This window comes from Asterias amurensis, chromosome 2, assembly GCF_032118995.1.
Source record: "Asterias amurensis chromosome 2, ASM3211899v1".
Taxonomy (NCBI): Eukaryota; Metazoa; Echinodermata; class Asteroidea; order Forcipulatida; family Asteriidae; genus Asterias; species Asterias amurensis.
In genome coordinates, this window is record NC_092649.1 from 6,314,436 (window position 1) to 6,335,743 (window position 21,308).

Sequence of the window (21,308 nt, forward strand, 5' to 3'; positions counted from 1 at the left end):
TTCATTTGTATATACTGACAGCAGCAATATAACTATGTAGTTTGAATTGAATGCGACTGGTTTTGGGGAATCTGTGTCGGCATTTATGTAGGATAAATGTTTTTTATTTAATTTGTAAATTTTATTTTTTAGTGTAGATAAAATGTATTTTAGTTTTTTAACACGTTTTTGTTTCCATGTTCAAACAACAGAAACACAATTAAAAATGTTGTCAAACAGAAAGTTTCAACAAATATTGGGAGAAGCCTTGTGCAAACCAAGATTTCAACAATTGTTTTAAATTGTTATTAACTGGAGTATTTGAGTTTCTATAAAAATGCATCAAGAACCACAATTTGAATTTTTAAATGAAAAAAAAAAAAATCAAATGCTCTTTTTATTGCTTCTTGTTTTATTGTTTTACGTCTCTTTTGGGAAGCAACGTCAGTATTTTGCCTTGGTGTACATGAAGGCTGTTAAGCTGCTGGATTTAAAGGTGTTATTACTAGGTTCAAACCAGAGTTTTGAATGCAAAACCTACAAATTAACACAACCTTCATAAAAAGCTTGGCCCCTCTTGGGAAAAAAAAATAACTGGTAATAATCTCGCTCAAAAGTTACCCTGACTACCAATTGAACGCTTTGATCAATTTGCTCCGATCTTCTTTATGATAACACTGTTTTCATATGAAAATCTTTAACTAAGAATATGGAGTATGATAAAAGTTCATTGACCTTTGATTTTGCTCCATGTGGCCTCTTGATAGCTCATCAGATATATTTATTAACTAAAAAAAATGTATTTGTTTAAACTTTCCTCCCGGGTGTGTGTGCATGTGCCGTAGAAATCAAACCAGGAATGCTGCGTGCTTCATTGATGTACATGTTTAGATGCGCATACGGTTTGCCCTACAAGATGGCCACTTTCATAGCAACAAGGGGGTTATTCAATACAATCTATTGCCAGGAAGTGTGCATATTTATAACTTGTGCTTGCCTGTACTCGTGCTTCCCAATGTTTATTAAACCATCGACCTGATTGGTTCATCTTTCCAACCTTTGAATCTAGGAGGTTAACAATCTCATCCCTAGGACTAGTAATAATAGTTTGGAGTGTTTCATCCAAGTATACCAGTTGAATCATTTTTTATATTAAGCAGTATTGTGCTTTTTCCCATTATGTATTGTATTTTAGTTTATTTTACTTGCTCAGGAAGGTTTTTATACTCTTAACACGCCACTTAATGTTTTTTTCTTAACATTTGCATTTAATTCAGGTGTTTATTTATAACCAACCAATGAGCTCTAGTTAGTTCCATTTGTGAAATAAAATCATTCGTTATTTGTGCACATGAAGGGGAAAGTTGTTTCTAGTCCCAATTTCATCAAGCTGCTCAGAACGCAAATCTGCTTAGCACTAAAAAATCTTGCTTAGCAAAATCAGGTTACCAGCCAAAATTTCATGTCGCGTTCTTTGCTTGTGACTGGTACCCTGTTTATTTTTTGCTTAGCAAATTTATGTATTAAGCAAGTTTTGTTGTCGCCACTAAACAGCTTACGATTCAGCATCTGTAATGTTTGATTTCGTGCTGACATGATGTCAACGGCACACAGCAGGCCATACTAATGAGGAAATCTTCAACATCTTCTGTCTGGTCTCTGCTTCTTGCTTGTCACTCAATTCAAACCTTTCACCTGACTGCCTCTGGTTTTAGTCCTTGAGAAATACGCTCCGTGAGTGAAAAATGAGGCGATATCACATATAGCGTGTATACCACAACTCATTTTGGTTTGTGACCTACATGTAGTAGGGCCACATTTCTTAGAGCTGATGAGCGGGCTACCAGTCACAAATTGTACGTATGCAACATGGTGTTTTAGCTGGTAACTCTGTTCAGGTAAGCATAATCGTGATGCGTTAAGCTACTTTTTGTGCTTAAGCAGCTCTAACGTGGACCCAATTTTATAGAGCTGTTCAAGCACAAAAGTTACCTTATCAAAAGAGGCTTTTTTTTACCAATATACAGTTACCAGCCAAAATACAAAGTCATCATGTACATTTTATGACTGTTATCCCGTGCATTTTTTTTGCTTAGCTGAAAATTGTTCAGCAATATTGTCTGCTTAAGCAGTCAGCTCTATGAGGGCCATTTTGCTGCTTACACAGATTGCACCCTGTAACAGATTCCTGTGCTTATTGTGCCCAGCGAAAGCATGTGATTCTAGCAGAATTCCATGAAATTGGAACCAGTGTGTGACAGCTATTTCTAACAGAAGTTCAGGGCAATTTTCAAAAAGCATTCCGACACCACAAATCTACCGGAAAATATGAGGATCAGAAAAAGAAAAGAAAATTGCAAATGCTGCATCGCATCTTCAAACCCCCCTCTTTTATTAAGAATGCTTTCTTGATGTTAAATCGTTTCAGCACATTGTCACCTTGTGAATCTTTTCAGTTTATTTTAGAAATTATGTAAAGTCGTGTACAAATTATTTGTTGTAATTAAAATTTGTAACAGCAATATGTTTAACCCGCCTCTTCTTTATGCTGAATAAAAAAAGAAAAGAAAAGTTCCTGCAATAGAAGTTGCTACTCCCCCCCCCTCCCTTTTCAGGTGGAGTCTTTAATTATGCAAACTTAAGTGGACCCTTTTGGACAAGTGGATGTACATGTGTTGCATTGGTTACCCATAAACACAGAATTATTTAGAAAAACCCTACTATTGACTTGGAAAGCAGCTTATGTTCTAGCCCCAGTGGAGACATACTCCTTGCTCTATTATATGATGTGTGCATACCATACTCGGCCCAATCAGAGTTCAACAAACTACTGTTGCACATCATTGTTTTTGTTGTGTTAAAAGGCCCTGGACACCTTTATAATTGTTAAAGACCAGGGGTCGATTCCACAAAGAGTTAGGGCCAGTCCTAACTTAGGACTAGTCCTAGGAGATAAACAAATTGCATCAATGGGTGTATCCCAACATATGCATAAAATAACATATCTTTGAAAATTTGGACCCAATGGGTCATCGAAGTTGCAATAGACTAAATAAAGAAAAAACACCCTTGTTGCATTACTTTGTGTGCTTTCAGAAGCCTAAAAAAAGGCTTCAGGCCTTTACCTCTTTCTCTCCATTGCTCGTTACCAAGCAAGTTATTATGGCAACAATTACTTTGAGTAATTACTCCATGTATATAGCTCTTTGGTAATTACCAACAGTGTCAAGTGCATTTAAAGGCACTGGACACTATTAGTTATTACTCAAAATAATTGTTTGCAAAAAACTTACTTGGTAACAAGCAATGGAGAGCTGTTAATAGTATAAAACATTGTGATAAATGGCTCCTTCTGAAGTAACGTAGTTGTTGAGAAAGAAGTAATTTTACACTAAAATATTTGAATATGATTTTGAGACCTCGGAATTAGATTTTGAGGTCCCGAAATCAAGCATCTGAAAGCACACAACTTTGTGTGGCAAGGTAGTTTTTTCTTCCATTATTATCTCGCAACTTTGACGACCAATTGAGTTCAAATTTTGTCAGGTTTGCTATTTTGTGCATATGTTGAGATACACCAAGTGAGAAGACTTGTCTTTGACAAATACCAATAGTGTCCAGTGCTTTTAAGTAGCTCTATGAAGATGGGCCCTGATTGTTCAAACAAGGTATGAAGTAGTTTGTAGTTTGTGTCCAGTGTCTTTAAGTATTATGTCAATGTTGAATAAACAATGGCTAATAAGATGCCAGAAATGGCAAGAGAGTAAAAATAAAAATGACAAAAAAAAAACACTGCCCCATCACAGAAATATTAAGAATCATTATACACTTTTATTTTTCTACGTTAATAATACCCAATATATAAAAGCCTCTGACTGTATTAAAGTGGAAAACTAATACCAAACACAATTTATTCAAATTCAAATTTTCAAAAATTTGGGAATATGTCTTTAAAAAATAGAGGTTTAAGTCATGAAACAAAAATTGATTCCAAGATTTAAAATTAGTACTTTGTTACACCAGAAGACCTGCTGGTATTTGTGGAGACACGTATGAATGCAAGGAAAAGTTTTTCCTTTCAAAGTTCAGGATTTCCTTTGAATTCATGTTTGCTTGAGTGTCCTTATTGTATTGGACTACACTACCAACTCACGACATTACATTATGCACAAGAGCTACAATGCCTGGGGTCGATTTCACAAAGAGTTAGGACAAGTCCTAACTTAGGGCTAGTCCTAGGATATATAAAAAAAAACGTATGGCTACTCGTCCCAACTCAAGATAAAACTAGTCTAAACTCTTTGTGAAATCCACCCCTGGACTTCCTGCTGAGACAATATTTAAACAGTCCAATGCAGAAAAATAATTTATATACTTTGTATTTAAATGGAAAGTACAACAAAGGATTCGAGTCGCATATCAAGGCTTGTTAAGCTGTGCTGTTAACATTCTTGATTTTATGCAATAGTTATGATGCAAAAAGTACAATATCTCAAACTGCCAGTATTGTATCCTGCCTGCCAGTAAATGCTCTGGAATACACAGGGCACTGTCTTTGTACATAAGTTGAACTGAAACCACTTGAAATCAAAGGGAAGGGATAAACAGACATGCAGCATGAAAACACTGAAATCAACCAGTACAAATAAAATAAAAATCAAATTTCAGTTTACTACCCAAATAAATCAGATTTGTACAAAAGACAATGCTATAACTATTCCTCATTATTCAGGGCCAACAAAATGGTTTATTTTGGGTTGGTTATTGCTTTTGGTTCACGTTTCTGGGGAAAATTGCATTTATTAATTCTGGTTGGGAAGCAAAGGGCTCTAAGAAAAGCGAACTTAAATGTGAACTTAATCTAATCACTACACCCAACATGAACCAAATGGAGAGGAGATGACAACTTTTAGTTTTAGATGTGGGAGGCAAACCCAAGAGAATTATTCCAGGGAAACCCCACTATCAATCAGTAGGGACTGAAAACACAATCCACATAAGTGCCCTGGGCGTTAGTATTAGAACCGGAGTCTTAAAGCAAATTAGATACCACTTCGCCAACCCAACTGTTGATTGAGGAATGTTATAGTGTCGTTCATACAGCTCGGCTACAATGTACTACATACACACATGTACAAGCTTAGCATCTAGATTTATTCAAAATTGAGGCGGCCGATAGGGAATTGTTTTCATGGACGGTCAAATTATTGATTTGTTTTAGGACGGTTGAACTTTGACACAACACAAACCAAAACTTGAGGGTAAAAAAATCCAGGAAACCTCACAACCAAACCTAAAAATATATTTCTTTGGCTCAACATCTTTGGCATTACACTATCACTATTTGTTGGGTGTGTACAATAAACTTGAAATATAAGTGAACATTCTGTTTGTTATAAACTCTAAAATTACAAAATGAGGTAGGACAATCTAGGTTTGTTTGCATGTGTGGTACATTTCATCTTCAAATGAGTACATTTCTTTAACCTTACCAGTATTTTTCCACTGCCCAATTCTAGTACTGCGCCATTAGCATTAAATGTTGACGTAATATTTAAACATTTTTTAAAACTCTTTGGGTTATTTTTATGGTTGTGGTGTTGGGTGTGTTTTTTGGGAGGGGGCATTTGGCTTAGCTTGTTCTGTGCTTTTTTTGACACATCTAATAACTTCATCCTTTTTTGTAAAAGGACATTTGAAAAAATAGTACAATGTTGTATTTCAGCTTTATACTTCCTATGATACTTCTTTATTGTAAAACCTTTAAATAGCATTCAATCTTAAATTTTTAAATTGTTTACGAGTAAATTATCCATTTCTAAAACAAACCCCAAAACCTAAACTTGACTATTTCTGTTGCTTTACAATATTCACTTTTCATTTTTTTATTTTTTATTTCAAAGGTTAATTTGTTGTTTCTTATAATGTACATTATCTATTATTTCAAACATTTGAACAAATCCATTGTAATTAGAAACCAATGTTGAACTTGACTTTCATTCACTCAGGATTGCAAGGAGAGTCACATCATGACAGATGTCTGCATTTGTATTTTTCTTCCTGGATACAAAAACAAAGTTTCAAGAAAAATGAAAGAGCACATTTTTATAAATTTAACCCTTTTTTTTACACAGATTTGATTCTTTTTTTTTTTTAAACAGCCTTCATGGATCTGCTGAATTACTTTAACTGTGAGACCTCATTGATTATAATAAATTATTTGATTCCTGAGTCACCATTGCTTATTTTAATTGCAACACTCAAAATAAATCTTGGAGATCTTTCCTTTCCCGTGGATTGTAAACGTTTAGCTATGGAGGGTGAATCTGAGCAAAACTATATAAATCGACGTCTGTATTCAAACTCAACCTGGTTTTTTTTTGCAGGTTATCTTAGCGATCTATAATTATGGTAATGTCGAGGGGGTATTAGTGCAATACAATGCAATACAAAAATAATAGTGCTCTTACAAAGCCGTGTCACAGTGCAGTTGGCTAAAGTACAGTGTAGTTACCTATGTAAAGGGAATGGTAATGGGTCATTATGTTCTTGAGTTGCATTGGTATTAAAAGCAACAGATACAGCTAACCGATCTTACCATATGTGACTGCTAAGTGCTAACATGTTCTTCATGTATCTGACTCAAGGTCGAGGACACTGACATTTCTGCTCATCTGGAACATCCTTCATCACCTGCTCTACATGTTTGCCACACCCTGTAAATAAAAACAAAAACATTGAGTCAAATAAGCTCTCTTCCATGAATTATTTTAAGAGCGAAATGTCACAGAGAATCCCTCAGAATGTTGATTTTTTTTATGCATAAAAGCTGACAAGAATATTGATGACCCATACCCATAGTGCGAATAATGCATATCATTAGACCAACACCAGGTCCAGCAATGCTGTGGTTGATTAAAGCTGAAGTAATGACAACAGAGCTTCTAGCACTGTTTGAGGAATGCTTTAGCAATTACAGGGTTGTGGGTTACACATTCATGAGTTCAGTTTTGAAAAAGAAACAAAAAGTGCCTCGGATCTCACCTTTCCACGTTGTCTTTTGGCACTTTTCACAGGTGACTTTGAAACACATTCTGACAGTAGATAACCCAATCAAATTTGTATTCAAATTAAAATGCAACTGTTCAAGAAAAGAAGAAAGGAGAAAACAATTAATAACTGATTCCATGGAAATCGAACATTGCAATTACAACAATATTTTCATCAGCGCCTGTGTAGAGAGCATCCTTCTCTAAGGAGCTGAAACCTGGACCATAAAGAAAGGGCTTCAAGATCGCCTGAATGGCGCAAACATCAGGGTGCAGAATATCTCATGGCCGGAGCACAAGACTAAAGAACAGATTTACAGAGACATTCCACCAATCTCTGCTACTGTTGCTCAACGTAGAGTCTGCCTTTCTGGCCACTGCTATTTGTGCTGAATACCAGGGCCCAATTTCAAAGCTCTGCTTAGCGGCCGATTTTGTGCTTAATGTGCGATTTCCATTTCATAGCGCTGCTAACCGTAAGCACACGAAAATGCATGCTAACCTTCCGGTGCTTACCGCATGAAAATAAATGACGTCACAATGGAAATCCATGGTAACCGCGCAATATGGCCGCGCAGTTTTTCTGCCAACCTGTGAAATACGCTTGCACCATAGCAAATTTTTCTGCTACAGTAAGAGTAAGCACGGAAATTTGCTAACCGCTAAGCAGCACTATGAAATGGGGCCCTGGTTGGATCGGTGAGCACAGTTCCTTCCTCCATGGTTACAATGACACTTTTTCTAATGAGCAGTGTTTTGGAGGTCTGGAGGGATTCGAACCTGGGGTCCACAGCAGAGGTGAAAAACAGAGACAGAAACTACTGAGCCAACCTGACTGCCCTGGGCCAAATTTTATAGAGCTGCTAAAAAGCATAAAAATTTGCTTGGCATGAAATTTCTACCTTGATAAAACAGTATTTCCAACCAGATGATTTTCAGGATGATAAGCAAACATCAGCTTAATACCAGTAACAAGCAATATGCAACAAATGAAAATTTTGTTGGTAATCCTGTTTTTATCAAGGAAGAAATTTCATTCTAAGCAAATTGTTTGTGCTATGCAGCTTTATACCAGTTAGTTTGTCATTTAATATTATAACCACCCCTGTGATATTTAATTCTAATTGTTAGGGGCATTGGCCATAGATAAAATAGACCACAACTTGCGGTCTATCTTTCTATGGCCCAATGCCCCAACAAATTTAAATTAAAAATCCGCCCCGAAATTTGTGACCGGCCGTAGGGCCTACTTCAAATTCAGGTTCTTCTGTCAATGTCTAGTCTAGTGCAAGACGTTTCTCGTTTTCCTTTCACGCACAGCGCAGTCAACTCACCAACAGCGCCCGCTGGGTGGTGAGTGGGCTAAGTTAGGTGAGTGTGTGAGCTAAGTCAGTTGAGTGTGTGGGGCAGTCGATGCTTGGTGTGTTGACCGCGCTGTGCGTGAAAGGAAATGAGAAATGTCTTACACCACTTGAGACTAGTCAATGTCATGACTGTTGGAGGTTGTGAACGCTGACTGACGGGTGATGGTGAATCACTGAATGTCTGATCTGATGGAATGATGATATGTTTAACAAGGTTTAACGAGATGGGTAGGTAGGCAGAGGGGCGGTTGACGATCGCGGTGTATCCATGCGCCCGGGCAACCGATGCCCCCTTTCATAGACCTTATCGCAAAAACTCAGCTCAGGCGCCCGCGTTAGGCATAGAATTAGGTGCATTTTCTGGGATAGCTAGGGATCAAATTTGATCCATACTATCCCGGCTATCAACACAACAGTTGGCGCTTGCGCAATGCGAAAAGGTTTACTCAGCATGCTCAGCGGAACAGCGCCCTCTCTTGATAATAGTTTGTTATTGTTTATTGATTCACGTCATGCAATGCGCCCAGGCTACTAGCTACGATGCCCCCTTATCTCAAAAACTCAGCTCAGGCACCCGCGTTGGTTAGTTAGGCGTGGATCTAGGTGCATTCTGGGATAGCAAGCTAGGGATCAAATCCCGGCTATCGACAGTTGGCACTTGCGCAACGCAAAAAGGTCTATTACTCAGCATGCTCAGTGGAACAGCGCCCTCTCTTGATATTTATTAGTATTTTGCTATTCGACATTTTAAGTTGAATGAGCAATTAATAAGCTGAGCATGCTGAGTGAAATTTTACTACCTGCCTAACTAAGGAAGCCCTAATTTTGTTTTTTATCAAGCACGAAAACATTTAATATTTTTTAGGGATAACACTAACAGATGTTGTTCATCCTGACACTTGACCGTTCCTGACCGTACATTCATAAATTGTACCTTACCAAAGATCTTCTACCGCAGCAAGATTCAACTTTATTGCAGCACCGCAGCTGATGAACTTTTACGCAGTTGTGTGTTGACTTTTTTAACTTCAACTACACGGTTGTTTATTTACTGACCGTTTGAAGTTGGTACCTTTTTGTTTTAAACTTGACGTTCAAAATATCAAACAAGTACTAGTTACTAGTTTGAAGTTCGTGCATAAAAACAATGGTAACGCCCTATAAACCATTGCATAGTCTTCGAGGCTTGGATACAACCTCGTACACCAAAGGTAAGTTGGTAATTCATTCTACTTGTTTAGCAGCGGGACCGACGACATTATGGTGCCCTTTCGGGGTCGAGGAGAGCGCGCGCTGAAGTGAATGTATCGAGTTTGAGCATCAAAACATGACAGGCTAAGCAAGGACCAGAGATCAATGGATGATGATCAGAGTTTCTTTACTTTTTTCTAACCAGCGATAATGCCGCCGCAATCAACAACAACAACACATCTAACGATTCACCATATTGTGTCTGGATGATTTAGTGAGTATGGGTTCTTACTTTTAGGTCGGTCCGAACTGTCGAGTTGTCCGATCATGATCCGACGGACGGACGAGTTGTCTAAAAAGTATCCTGGTGTGTCATGTGTTTTCAGTAGGATAACAGGAAATCTGTTCACAATCAAAAACTAAATGTTTTTTTTTCAAATCATCTATCTAATTTTTTAACAATAACACTTACACTTCATGGTGTGTTGACATTTTAAAGTTTTGGTTTTACGTTGCGAGAGACAGTCCGCCATTAACATTAGTTGCGATAACGTAACCCTCCTGCCGACGGCGTAGCCGGAGGGTTACGAGCCGCTTCAATGGATTCAGGGCGAAATGGTCAAACACGTACAATTTCGACAGCTATTCAGCAGATTCGCTCCATTTTTACCACTTTTAAAAATCATGACAGAAATTCTAGAAACACGAACTTGATCCTCAATGTCTAATGAATCCTACAATATCACTCAAAACACCATTGAGGAAATAAAAGTCACAAAAACTTACCAGATTCCTGAGCGAAAGACCCAGGTTGAAAATTCGAACCTGAGGGGGGCGGAGCTTAGGCTGTTTGTGCGCGTCACGGACTCGCTGCGTGTGTGGGGTGCATTCTGTATCCCTGCAAATGTGCAGCCGTAGTCTTGTACACACGGTGAGATGCGGAAATCAGAGAAACAGAGCGCCCGCTAACGTTCGATTATAACAAGCGTGTACAGTTTTCGCCGTGCATAGATCGGAACGTTGGTTGTGTGTGACCGCGCAACATCAATGGTCTTGGATCAAGACTACGGCTACACAGTTACCGGGATACACAGTGCACCACACGCAGCGCTGAGTTGTTGACCCCCCCCCCCCCCCGGTGACGTGCACACACGGTCGAAGCTCCGCCCCCCTCAAGTTCGAATTTTCAACCTGGGTCTTTCGCTCGGAAATCTGGTAAGTTTTTGTGCCTTTTCTTCAAATTAGATCCTCAATGGTGTTTTGTGTGCTATTGTAGGATTCATTAGACATTGAGGATCAAGTTTGTGTTTCTAGAATTTGTGTCATGATTTTCAAAAGTGGTAAAAATGGAGCAAATCTGCTGACTAGCTGTCGAAATTGTACGTGTTTGACCATTTCGCCCTGAAGCCATTGAAGCGGCTCGTAACCCTCTGGCTCCGCCATCGGCAGGAGGGTTACGTTATCGCAACTACCATTAACAGTGCTTATGCATGCACGACATTGGGGCAACGTCATATGTTTTCACACCTTTCATTGGTTGGTATTTTATTGAATGTTCAGAAGCAAAATAAATCAAAAATATTATTCAATTACTATTTAACAAATTTAATTACATTTTTTTCCCAATGCATAATGGCTACTATTAGAATCCAGAGATATCATAAGGCATGAAAGTAAAACACCCCACCCCCCCCCCTTGAAGCACACACACTTCATAACAATCCGTTTTCCCCCATTTCAGACCAGTAATGTTTGGTTTCAGGAGATAAGAAACCAATCTATGATATTTTCTCTTTAATGTAGACTTAATATTTATTACGCTTATAATCAGCATTTATCACAGTATGCAGCCTAAATAAATTTATTTTTTGTCATTTTCACACAATAGAATCCCAAATAGTAACCACCTCACGTGATCCATCTAGTGACTAAAGCAGAACGAAACTCAACCTAGCAGATAGTAATTTTGTTTTGAACTTTCGAGGTTGGATTATGTTTCTTTGACTCATTTGAATGTTGGCATAATAATGCACTAGTGATTAGTACCAAAAATCAATCATTTTATAAATGTTTGAGCATAACCACTGACAGGAAACTTTATTCTCAGCATGATTAAGCCTGATGAAAATACAGACTGTGAGTAAACTGCAAAGCTTCTGTCACCGGTGCAGCTTGCACAATCTCGCGGTAAACGGGAATCAAAGGTGGGGACCGAAAACAATTCCGCTCATATATTCATAGTGTCCCTCACTATGTTCTCAACGAGTTCACAGCTAACAAATATATCCATGGAAGAAATTATTTCCGAAAATATGTCGAATTTCCACTATAAAAATTAAGGGCCACATTTAATAGGGCTAGCTACCTCAGTTGGTATAGCACTTGCATGTATAAAAAAATCACAGGAATCAACTCCACTCTATTCAATCTAAAATTTAATTAAAATTTACCCAGTTAGTTTCCATAAGGTTTATCGCGATTCAGAAACGCACTGCATTGTGGGAAGGAATATGGGGCGGTTACTATGCAGTTTGTACAACTCGCGCACGCAACGCCTATACCTTTGTGTGGGTTCAACAGTGCCCTCTCTTGATATTTTGCTATTCGCGATAAACCTTATTGTGGTTTTTTACTTGCTACTTAAAAAAAATAATGCCGCATGTTGTGTAAAGAGCATTGTGTGTTATTCACTCCGAAGCAAACTATGTTTAGAAAAGATTTTTGATAGAAGATTCAAAAGATTAACTTAAATCCTATTTAGAATTTACCTTAAATCTGTGTTCTATTTTTTGCAGTTGTCTTTATAGCCAATAATCTCCTGTGCGGCAATGGACTCCATCTCTGGACTCTTCAATCAGCTGGTTGACAAACATGTCAAGAAGGAACTACTACAATCTCGACTCAATCCATCCAACACCACACTAGCCAAGCATCGTCAAGCTCTACGTACCTCTCTCTATACAACGCTCTTCTCTCATCTAAACGGCCCTCTCCAACAAGATGATGTCATTAGGGATTCCCCTGAGTCTGTGTGGAATGTTGTTGAGGATTGTGATGCAGTCACTGGAACCAAAGAGAAACTTCTCCAGGTCGTCTTTGAGATGCGACAGCAGCGGAAATACGACAAAGCGCACAAACTTGAGAGACTTCTGTCAACTATACCTGATGTAGACAATGGTAGTTGCAAACTTATTTAGTACTACTTTTTCATAAGTTTGTAACGAATTTTAACACCCTGCATCTATTTTCAACCAAGTCTGATTTGAAGCATGTGGATTGCATGGGTTGCACTACTTGGAGTCCTGTTATTCGTCCCACATCTAAAACTGGTTTGTATTCAACAACTGTTTCAGTCCCACTGTTACAGTACAAGGCACTTACAAGGATTTCTTGAAAGTCTTGGTTTTTATAAACATGTGTCTTTCAAAAACAACCCCAAACCACCATACAGATTCAACCAAAATAGGCTTTGCCTTTGTCTTCAAGAGTGCAATCAGGGCCAGGAAAAGGTCTTGGTGCAATAATCTTGAATAAATTGTATAGAAGTGCCTAACTAAAATACTTGGCAAGTTGCTTAAAAGTTTATTTTGCAATATGTATCACATGGCATTTTTTCAGAACCCATTTTGTAAAGAAGAATTTTTCCTGTACATTTGTGCCAAACAATACCTCTATGAGTTTGGTGATTTGTAAGTTAGTGATTTCAGAAAGAAAAAAAAATCATTTTTATTTTACTGTGCTGTTGTTGTTTTTATCAAAAGGCAATCACTCTGAGCTGAAGGCTGCGATACAGCTGCTTCTGACTCTAGCTGGTACCTGCCCTAAAAACAACAAGGATCTGCCTGTTGGTTACCAGGAACCAGACCTACCACTAGTGGATGTGAAAAATAAGGTAAACAACTAAGGTTTGGACTTTCACAACCACAGTGGATGATAGTAGGTTGACTGTGTACTGTGTAGATGCACTCACCACATGATATCATATTGCAGGCTGGTATAATGTGTCTATCATTCACAACCACAGTGGATGATAGTAGGTTGACTGTGTACTGTGTAGATGCACTCACCACATGATATCATATTGCAGGCTGGTATAATGTGTCTATCATTCACAACCACAGTGGATGATAGTAGGTTGACTGTGTACTGTGTAGATGCACTCACCACATGATATCATATTGCAGGCTGGTATAATGTGTCTATCATTCAAAACCACAGTGGATGATAGTAGGTTGACTGTGTACTGTGTAGATGCACTCACCACATGATATAATATTGCAGGCTGGTATAATGTGTCTATCATTCAAAACCACAGTGGATGATAGTAGGTTGACTGTGTACTGTGTAGATGCACTCACCACATGATATAATATTGCAGGCTGGTATAATGTGTCTATCATTCAAAACCACAGTGGATGACAGTAGGTTGACTGTGTACTGTGTAGATGCACTCACCACATGATATCATATTGCAGGCTGGTGTAATGTGTCTATCATTCACAACCACAGTGGATGATAGTAGGTTGACTGTGTACTGTGTAGATGCACTCACCACATGATATCATATTGCAGGCTGGTATAATGTGTCTATCATTCAAAACCACAGTGGATGACAGTAGGTCGACTGTGTACTGTGTAGATGCACTCACCACATGATATCATATTGCAGGCTGGTATAATGTGTCTATCATTCAAAACCACAGTGGATGACAGTAGGTTGACTGTGTACTGTGTAGATGCACTCACCACATGATATAATATTGCAGGCTGGTATAATGTGTCTATCATTCAAAACCACAGTGGATGACAGTAGGTTGACTGTGTACTGTGTAGATGCACTCACCACATGATATCATATTGCAGGCTGGTATAATGTGTCTATCATTCAAAACCACAGTGCATGACAGTAGGTTGACTGTGTACTGTGTAGATGCACTCACCACATGATATAATATTGCAGGCTGGTATAATGTGTCTATCATTCAAAACCACAGTGGATGACAGTAGGTTGACTGTGTACTGTGTAGATGCACTCACCACATGATATCATATTGCAGGCTGGTATAATGTGTCTATCATTCAAAACCACAGTGGATGATAGTAGGTTGACTGTGTACTGTGTAGATGCACTCACCACATGATATCATATTGCAGGCTGGTATAATGTGTCTATCATTCAAAACCACAGTGGATGACAGTAGGTTGACTGTGTACTGTGTAGATGCACTCACCACATGATATAATATTGCAGGCTGGTATAATGTGTCTATCATTCAAAACCACAGTGGATGACAGTAGGTTGACTGTGTACTGTGTAGATGCACTCACCACATGATATCATATTGCAGGCTGGTATAATGTGTCTATCATTCAAAACCACAGTGGATGACAGTAGGTTGACTGTGTACTGTGTAGATGCACTCACCACATGATATCATATTGCAGGCTGGTATAATGTGTCTATCATTCAAAACCACAGTGGATGATAGTAGGTTGACTGTGTACTGTGTAGATGCACTCACCACATGATATAATATTGCAGGCTGGTATAATGTGTCTATCATTCAAAACCACAGTGGATGACAGTAGGTTGACTGTGTACTGTGTAGATGCACTCACCACATGATATCATATTGCAGGCTGGTATAATGTGTCTATCATTCAAAACCACAGTGGATGATAGTAGGTTGACTGTGTACTGTGTAGATGCACTCACCACATGATATAATATTGCAGGCTGGTATAATGTGTCTATCATTCAAAACCACAGTGGATGATAGTAGGTTGACTGTGTACTGTGTAGATGCACTCACCACATGATATCATATTGCAGGCTGGTATAATGTGTCTATCATTCACAACCACAGTGGATGACAGTAGGTTGACTGTGTACTGTGTAGATGCACTCACCACATGATATCATATTGCAGGCTGGTATAATGTGTCTATCATTCACAACCACAGTGGATGACAGTAGGTTGACTGTGTACTGTGTAGATATGCACTCACCACATGATATAATATTGCAGGCTGGTATAATGTGTCAATCATTCACAACCACAGTGGATGACAGTAGGTTGACTGTGTACTGTGTAGATGCACTCACCACATGATATAATATTGCAGGCTGGTATAATGTGTCTATCATTCACAACCACAGTGGATGACAGTAGGTTGACTGTGTACTGTGTAGATGCACTCACCACATGATATCATATTGCAGGCTGGTATAATGTGTCTATCATTCAAAACCACAGTGGATGACAGTAGGTTGACTGTGTACTGTGTAGATGCACTCACCACATGATATCATATTGCAGGCTGGTATAATGTGTCTATCATTCACAACCACAGTGGATGACAGTAGGTTGACTGTGTACTGTGTAGATGCACTCACCACATGATATCATATTGCAGGCTAGCATAGTTCCTCTATCACTCAACACCATCGTACAGTGGACGATATTGAATGGTCAGACAGTAGGAGGGTTGACTGTACTGTGTAGATGCACTCACCACATGATATAATATTGCAGGCTGGTATAATGTGTCTATCATTCAAAATCACAGTGGATGATAATAGGCCTGAGCGAATAATTTGAATATCTGGTTAATGGCGAATAGGTTTTCCTATCCGTAACCGCGAATGCCCTTTTTTTCTTAACCGGATATCCACAATGGGCGCAAGGACCTATTTATAAACCGGATAGTCCTGTAATTACAACCAAGTAACCGGATATTCTTTAATATCCGAATATCCGCGGAAGCGGGCGACAACTGATAGGAATGTTTTGTCTGAATCCTTAAGAAACTTCTATTAAGACAGCATAAAACAGCATAAATTAAGTATTTAACTGTGCTCACCTCCGTGAAGAGTTAAAACAATGACATTTCTGACGTAATTGTTCAAAGATTACGAAAGTTTTCCTTCACGTAGAGTCAATCACGATCAAAGGAATTAGCAAATCGCCATCTTTAAATTAGATCCGGTTTTTTTTATGAATGAACCGAGTGACACTGTCTAAAACTAATATCAATCCGCCCATAAGATCTCACTCGTCATCGGTTTGTGATGATGATTGTTATGCGATTATCTAGCTTTGTGGGGTGAACTCATTTACGTTCCTATACATTTTTATTTAATAGCGCCCTCTATTGGCAAAAAAAACTACTTGTATATCCGGTTAATTTCAGATAGTTGGCCAGCGGTAACCGAATACCAAAATTTCACTATTCGCCCAGCACTAGATGATAATGAATGGTCAAACAGTAGGAGGGTTGACTGTGTACTATGCATTCACCACACGATATAATATTGGTCAACCAGAAGGAGGGTTGACTGCACTATGTAGGTGCATTCACCACATGATATATTGCATGATAGATTGCAATTCAAGAAACAACTTAAGACTCATTTGTACAGAAATACTTGACTCTTTTACTTCACTTTACATTGGAACATCTTGAGTTTGAACTTCTTTGTTGCATCTTCTGTAGGCGCTTTGTAACCTTGGGAAAAAGGCGCCTTGTATAAATGCTGAGATGTATGTAGGTATATATGGTATAATGTGTCTATCGTTCAAAACCACAGAGGATGATAATGAATGGTCAGACAGTAGGGTTGAGGGTTGACTGTACTGTATAGTCACCACATATCATATCGCATAGTGTATCATTCAAAACCTAAGTATATTAAATGGTCTAAGAGTAGGAGGGTAGTCCAGCTGTAACACTTTGACTTGAAGAGGGATTTGTATCAATAAGTGAGCAAATTTTATACTCGATTTAAAACCAGCACTTCCTTCTATTGTGTATTATTGTCTGGATTATTTGTTTCTTGGTCCAGGGTGATCGTTCTGTTGTTTTACCAAGAGGACCCCGTTACCATGGTGACAGCTGTCATGTTTATCATCAAGGTTACCAAGGCTACATCCATTACCCCAGGTATGGGTCACTTCATTTTCATATTCTGCTCATTGTGTGTTTAAAAACAAATTCATAAATACCTCAGACAGTTTCGGTATTCCTATTGGTGGAGAGCGCGTCATGTGGGGGTGTTTAAACCTTTGATAATGACCTGTGTTTTTAACCGGTTGTGAGCGGATACTCCGCGCTAGTCTTGGTGCAAGACGTTTCTTTATACGGGCGATGTCTGTAGGTTGGTCGTAGTCAGAACGTGTTGCACCAAGACTATACGCACATGCGCACGAACGGAGCCGGAAACTGTCGGAAATAGGCGTCTTAGTCATAACAATGCAACACACAGACTAAGTACTGTACATGTACACATACAGAGCTCAAGCACATCGGAAACGGATAAGTTTCGGATAAGTTTTACAGAGTTTCTTACTTGATTACGCCTTTTAACCAAAAAGGCATTTATGAATGGTAATAAAAGAGTAGTGACACGTTCTTTCACGGCCGTTTCACGGCATGTGATAAAGGCTTTATCACACAGGAACGATCCTGCCGGTTCTAAACGGCTGTCGAAGAACAAGTCACTACACTTTTATTCCCTTATTTAAAACTGAGATTACCTTTTCTTTGGCATTGATCACTGACCCAAAATCCAAGACTAGCCTTATTTATTTATTTGTTATTTATTCATTTCTGAACAGTAATTTTTTTACTTATTTGTTATAAATGTATTACAAAAGAAGTGACTGTGCATTCCATGACATTTTCTGGTAGTCAAAACTCTACACAGGGAATTAAATATAATTACATCAGAGAAGTTAGGAAAGAGACGATGATGAATATCCGGACAAACTTTTAAATTATTATTTTTATTATTATTATTATTTTATGATCTATCGAAAATGTTCCAGTATTGACCCAATTCACCTGAGTCATCACCAGAATAATCCACTTTGGTGGCAGTGTCACGGTGCATTATTCAGTGAAGTGCGCATTTAATGCGACGCAGCGTTTACACGTAAACCTATTGCCCACCAACATGGTGAGCGTGGCACAGTCGTTGCGTGTGACGAGCGTGCAGGGGGTCAATAGCAACAGGTAAAGAGATCTCCCACAGTCCTTTATCAGTGTGTTGACTACTTGTATTTTGTCTGTGCTGTAGGGAGCTTTTTGAGGGAAAACAACTTCCACTTGTGAAGACAAATGGGGAGGATGCTGAAGATGGTTACCACAGAATCCTTGAGAAAAAGGTAATGTAGAGACGATTGAACCTACGTTTACATTCAAACCGCCCTCTGTTGACAAAACACTGTATACGTCATGTTTCGCCAGGCAAAAAGGAAATTTCATGCTAAGCAAATTGTTGTGCTGCAACTACTCTATATTTACCATAATAAGTAACAAACATGAAAAAGTCAACTTTGGACAAATTTGAGATGTCACCAAGGAAGGGAAACATCTGAGTTGTTGTTGGGAGCATTGTTAATTTTCACAATAAATATCACAATCTCACTTTTGAGATTTTAATGTTTGCTAGATTCAGTCCCATTTAAGGGCCAATTTGACACACTAATACCACCTCAATCTGAACTTTTTTTTAGCTCTTTGAAGTTGAGCCGGGGAAGGATCTTCTTGGCAATGGCCTGTTTTCTCTGAAAGTGAGTATTTGTTTTTCAAATCATTCTAAAATTAATCCTGTTGTTGTTTTTGTGGTGCCTACCCAGGACTGGCGTCTACACATGAAAGGTGTCTACTAGGGCTTCAATTTGGTGATGTGGGAGGGGGGGGGGTCTACAAGACCAAAGGGCCTGTTGCTTTTATTGTTTACTGGCCCAGAACTGTTCTAACAAGACCAGCATAGTTTAGAATGCATACTGTTTATATTTGAACAAGCACTAAGACATATAGTATAAGAGAATATTTATCTCTTTGTCTTTATGGGGATACAAACTTCATTACTTAATAGAATTGAAAGTTGTTGATCAGACTCAAAGTCAACATTTGAATATGACGTTGTTTTTGTTGAAAGACACTGGACACCTTTGATAATTGTCAAAGACCAGTCTTTTTACTTGTTGTATCTCAACATAATAATAATAATAATAATAAAGAATATTTATAGGCCGCCAAAATCCACCAAAATGAGGTGCTCAAGGCGCACAGGAGATAATAATGGAAGAAAAAACTACCTTGTCACACAAAGTTGTGTGCTTTCAGATGCTTGATTTCGGTCACAAAATCATATTCAAATAATTTTACTTCTTTCTCAAAAACTTTGTGACTTCAGAGGGAGCTGTTTCTCACAATGTTTTATACTATTAACAGCTGTCCATTGCTTGTTACCAAGTAAGTTTTTATGCTAACAATTATTTTGAGTAATTACCAATAGTGTCCACTGCCTTTAAGAGATTACACAGTGATGTTCTATTATTCAATTGAAAAACACAAAACTGCTGGACTCGTCCGGTCAAAATTGTACAGGGCCGAACACTAAAACTAATGGCCGCGGGCCTGTGGTCCAGTGTAAAATTGGAGCCCTGCCTACTCAGGCACAGGGTCTACCCAGGGATGACACCGCCCAAGATCTAAATGCCTCATAACACTCAATTAGTATGATGTATACTAATCTCGCAATCTCTATTTACTTCTCAGGGTCTTCTTGATGGTGAGCATGAGAAGCATACAAGAGAGACACTTTTTACTGGATTGACACACAGTAAGACCAGACAGCTCAACATCAAGCTAAGCTTCCCTGAGCTTCCAGATACTACCAACCAAGACCTACTCGGGCTAAATATACCAAACTTATCAGAGGTACTAGTAACTTCAATCAGATTAGACCAGGTCCTAGTCTCATACCCCAGACCTACTGGGGCTGAATATACCAAACTTGTCAGAGGTACTAGTAACGTTCAACATAGTAACAGACCAATAATGATGTAAATGTGTATTGCTTCAGGACACAAAGTGTCACCTCTGGAACTCGAACCCACACTCTGCTGATCTGAAACTCCTGAGCTTGAGTCCAGTAGTCTTATCGGCTTGACCAACATACCTCCTAACATTTAGAGAATGGTTTCAGACATTTAAGTCAGTGATGAGTCTTACGGCCCGGTCACACAGGCCACATTAAAAGTGCACGCTCACGATTGGTTGAATAAGCGTGGGCGTATTCTGCATGGAGCAATTCAACCAAAAGAATGCGTCTCTCTTTGCGTCATTATCGTTTTCGTTATCGCTTCATTCCTGTTCCCAATAAAGACATCAAATGCATGATCTTAAATGAACTCTTTAGATTTTACATATACATGTAATGCAGTGATTTGGCATAAAATGATTTCCTTATTGATATTCTCTCCTGCCAGCCGTCTGATGATGAAGGATTCCATGAAGCTTCCTCCTCCGTCTCTACCCCTGCCACTGAGGCATCTATCAAACCAGAGGAAGATGAGGAGAATATATGGCACTTAGCTCTACAGTACCAACCCAATCAGCACTATACATGGGAGACATTAGGCTGGTAAGGTCATTGCACTATGGGCCAATTACATCAATCTTATAGCCCATATATGGCATTTAGCTCTGTAGGGACATCTGAGTCCAAGCAACACAGGCAACCATCATGGTGCGCTGATTTCGAAGCAATGTGATACCCACTTCTATCAAACCTGGCATAGATACAAGTTAACTACATCATTGCAGCTTGATTTCATTTTTAACTGTACTTGGTTTCCCAATATGCATTGCTGTATATTTTTCAGATGGGGCTCATGCATATGGGCTTTTGACCCAATTCCCCTGACGTCCA

At 38.7% G+C, this 21,308-nt stretch overlaps 1 protein-coding gene and 1 long non-coding RNA gene across 2 annotated transcripts in view; one reads left to right on the forward strand and one right to left on the reverse strand.

Moving 5' to 3' along the window:
• Window positions 1-445: 445 nt before the first annotated feature.
• On the reverse strand, window positions 446-9,503 carry LOC139954358 (uncharacterized). Its single transcript, XR_011788096.1, has 4 exons — window positions 9,332-9,503; window positions 7,024-7,120; window positions 6,578-6,695; window positions 446-6,039 (listed from the first exon to the last, which is right to left on the reverse strand). It is a non-coding gene; the product is annotated as an uncharacterized lncRNA (long non-coding RNA).
• A 192-nt stretch (window positions 9,504-9,695) lies between these two features.
• LOC139934160 (gamma-tubulin complex component 6-like) overlaps window positions 9,696-21,308 on the forward strand; it is a 38,525-nt gene continuing 26,912 nt past the window's right edge. Inside the window, exons 1-8 of the mRNA XM_071928463.1 lie at window positions 9,696-9,857; window positions 12,379-12,760; window positions 13,345-13,475; window positions 17,430-17,527; window positions 18,663-18,750; window positions 19,102-19,158; window positions 20,153-20,314; window positions 20,866-21,020. Of these exons, the coding sequence (XP_071784564.1) occupies window positions 12,412-12,760; window positions 13,345-13,475; window positions 17,430-17,527; window positions 18,663-18,750; window positions 19,102-19,158; window positions 20,153-20,314; window positions 20,866-21,020 (1,040 nt within the window). The 5' untranslated portion in view covers window positions 9,696-9,857; window positions 12,379-12,411. The remainder of the gene's footprint in view (window positions 9,858-12,378; window positions 12,761-13,344; window positions 13,476-17,429; window positions 17,528-18,662; window positions 18,751-19,101; window positions 19,159-20,152; window positions 20,315-20,865; window positions 21,021-21,308) is intronic.